Genomic DNA, 2,995 nt, shown 5'->3' with positions numbered 1-2,995 from the left:
TCTGCAGTGCAGGGGTGTGGAACGCGGGCTCAAAGGCCAAACCTGCCTCATCTGGGGACCCACTCAGAGGTCCCCCCTTCCCCATCCTGCCAATACACACCATTTGGGGGTCTCTCAGCTTCTGCAAAGTTTTCCTCTGCTGAAAGGTAGTGAGGGGCTGGGGAGGGGGCAGAGGAAGAGCTCTGCTTCAGCTCAAAGGTCAGAGAGCTGCCTTTAACAGAGAAGCTGGGAATCTAAAATACCTACAGCCCTTCAGATACTGTCCATGGGCCAGTGGAGTCCTCCCTACACTGAGCTCAGTTCTCACCAGCCCACCTTTCTACATTCCGTAGAGAAGATGCCTTCACTGAGAACATCACTCCTGATCACCACCCAGATGCTGACGTGATTTGGGCTACAAGATTCTTTGAGTCCATGCTAGAATAGCAGATTAGGGGGGGAACAATTAAGCCATTGGGTCCATCATTCTGTTCAGTGCAGAACTCCCCGGTTACGCATCCCTGACAACTCGAAGCCTCCAGTGTGGGGCAGCCCATGCCCTCCCTGGGTAACTGGGTGCATTGCCAGTGCTCGGTCTCACACTCGTGCTTTCTGTTGCAGGCTTTGGAGAAGAGGGAGGAGGTTTCTTATGCCACGCTGGCCTTTTCGGATCAGAGGGAGCAGGCCATCTATGACAACGTTGCTCCCCATGGCCATGCCCTCCCACAACCCCGAACGCAGGAGGTAATCTACACAGAAGTGGCAAAGTAGTCTGACCGTGGCCAGTAGCATCGTGCACCAGGGACTGACACGCCTCCACAACCTGTGCCTTATGTGATCGGCCAGCGAGAGAGGTCCCATTTGCGCGGAAGAGGCATGGCTGCACGCAGAACAACCTCGGGGGCCCAGGGAAAGTCGGGGCTGAAAAGTGAGGGCAGGGGCCTGTCTCCACAGACGTTGCTGCTGCTCTGCCTAAATGTTAGGGCAGATCCCCATTCTTCCTGTCCTACAGGCAGGGCGGATAATCTCGCCCCCCCCCACCCACCCCGGACTGTATGTAGTGCCAGAGGCAGGCAGGGGCTGCCTGCCTGAGAGGGGCGTTGTTGAAGAGGCCGGTGGGCTGGACCAAGACACTCTGCTGCCTGAGGGCATCCCCCCCACCCTTTCTGTGTCTCGTGCATGAGGAGAGAGAGAACGTCCCCCACTCCCTCGGATGCATGCAGAAGATTTTCTCATCTCAACTATTGGGAGGGTTTGACACCCACACACTCTGCCTTCCCCATCCAAATTGTACTCCCACCAGATTGCCAAAGAACTGCTTGATCAGTTGCCAGGGAAGGATTCCCCTTGCAGGAGTCTGACCCCTTGTCCTGAGAAGAGGTTCTGAAATGACTCAGCCATGGAAAGAATCATCATGCTTCCATCTTCCTCAAACCTCCCCGAGGCTTTGTTGTGATGGGGGCGGCATAAAAATGTTTTAAATAAATAAAACCAGTTTTTCCAGAGGAAGTTATGGGGGTGTACCCCATGCGCAACCGAAGTAGGATGGATATTGAAAAGCTGAAAACCCTAGAGCAGATGTTGCTGAGAGAGAACCATCCATTCCATCCAAGTGGGTGTGCAGTAACTTTATTCCATTTCTAAATAAATAAACTTTATTATATTCTCTACAATCTAACTTTAAAAACAACAGTTATTTAAGACATCGGATATACTGGGTTGACATCGTCCTCATTTTAACAGTCAGTAGCTATATCCAAATCTACGCATAGTTCCGTTTCTCTAGCTAATAATAAAAAGAGTTCCAAGTTTGGTAGAGATATGTGTCCTCCTTCTCCTTCAGAGACAAGGTCAATCTGTCCCTTTCTGTGCAGTTCAAAATCCTTTTTAAGATCAACTCTTCAGTGCGTGGCTCTTCACTCCTCCTGTAATGAGCAAATAGAATCCTTGCCACAGTAATTACATGTAAGATCAAATATATAGCCTGTTTATCAAAATCATTAAGAATAATATCTAATAGGAAAAAGAGAAAAGTCTTTGGGTTTAAATTTGTGTTTACTTTTCCAACAGGTATTTGACATATTTGAAAACATTTTTACTAATCTATTTAGGGATAAGAGCTATCTATAAGACATTTACGTCTATCTATCTATCTAACTATAAAACATGTATATAAGTTTTCTTTGTACAAAGTTGCTAAGATTACCTTAATATTTCTTTCCCACAGCTTTTGCCATTTCTGTAACTCAGTATTATGTCCAACATTTTATGCCCATATTATCATAGTTTCCTTCACTCATTCATCTTTCATTTTTATAACCAAAAGGAAGTTATACAATCCTTTAATCATTCTTTCATCCAATTTTGAAATCATTTAATTAAATGTTGGTAATTCCTTTATAAGATCATATATTCTATAGTCTTCACATACCTCGATCATATTGGAACTTTATGCCACCAAGAAATGTCAATACCCTTGCCACATATAAGCATGCCATCCTGTCTGTAAATCATATCCTTCAAGATATAACATTCCCTTAGAGTTATCCATTCTCCCTCGGAAATTTATAACTTCTAGCATAGCTTAAGTTGACTCCATAAACCAGGTCAGGCTGTTTATCAGTCTCTTCCTTTTCCAAAGCAGGAACCTCTGCTAGCATAATGTTTATTGAACCACTTAGGTTTTCATTTTTTGCTTCTGGTGTATTCTGAAATCTCTCCAATATGGCAACTGCATCCCATAATGACTTATTTGTTTGTGTGAGTTGTTGCCTCTCTTGATCCATCTTTTCAATTTCCTCATCAGAATCTTGGGGAGGTTCTACTTCCCTCTGTATGACCGAGAGATGTTATATAAGCAAGGGGCTTTTCTTGTGCGCAGACACACTCACAGCTTTCGGGGTGCCCTGCCAATTTCCGCTCTCTCTCCTGCAATTGCTGAGGTGACTGCCTTAGAAAGTCTGCTTGCTTGGGTGAAGCTAAACACAGCATGAACTTCCTTTCTCCCATAAGAGAT

The 2,995-nt window shown here is 45.5% G+C and overlaps 1 protein-coding gene across 1 annotated transcript in view; it reads left to right on the top strand.

The window, feature by feature from the left end:
- Window positions 1–1,003, top strand: part of LOC123035509 (polymeric immunoglobulin receptor-like) — a 37,511-nt gene extending 36,508 nt beyond the window's left edge. The window contains exon 12 of the mRNA XM_044453796.1: window positions 601–1,003. Within this exon, the coding sequence (XP_044309731.1) occupies window positions 601–750 (150 nt within the window). The 3' untranslated portion in view covers window positions 751–1,003. The remainder of the gene's footprint in view (window positions 1–600) is intronic.
- Window positions 1,004–2,995: the final 1,992 nt, after the last annotated feature.

Source organism: Varanus komodoensis, unplaced genomic scaffold (assembly GCF_004798865.1).
Source record: "Varanus komodoensis strain SLA01 unplaced genomic scaffold, ASM479886v1 scaffold7_1, whole genome shotgun sequence".
NCBI classification, from domain to species: Eukaryota; Metazoa; Chordata; class Lepidosauria; order Squamata; family Varanidae; genus Varanus; species Varanus komodoensis.
The sequence above is the reverse complement of the archived record's forward strand: the minus strand, read 5'-3'. Positions and strand labels throughout refer to the sequence as shown.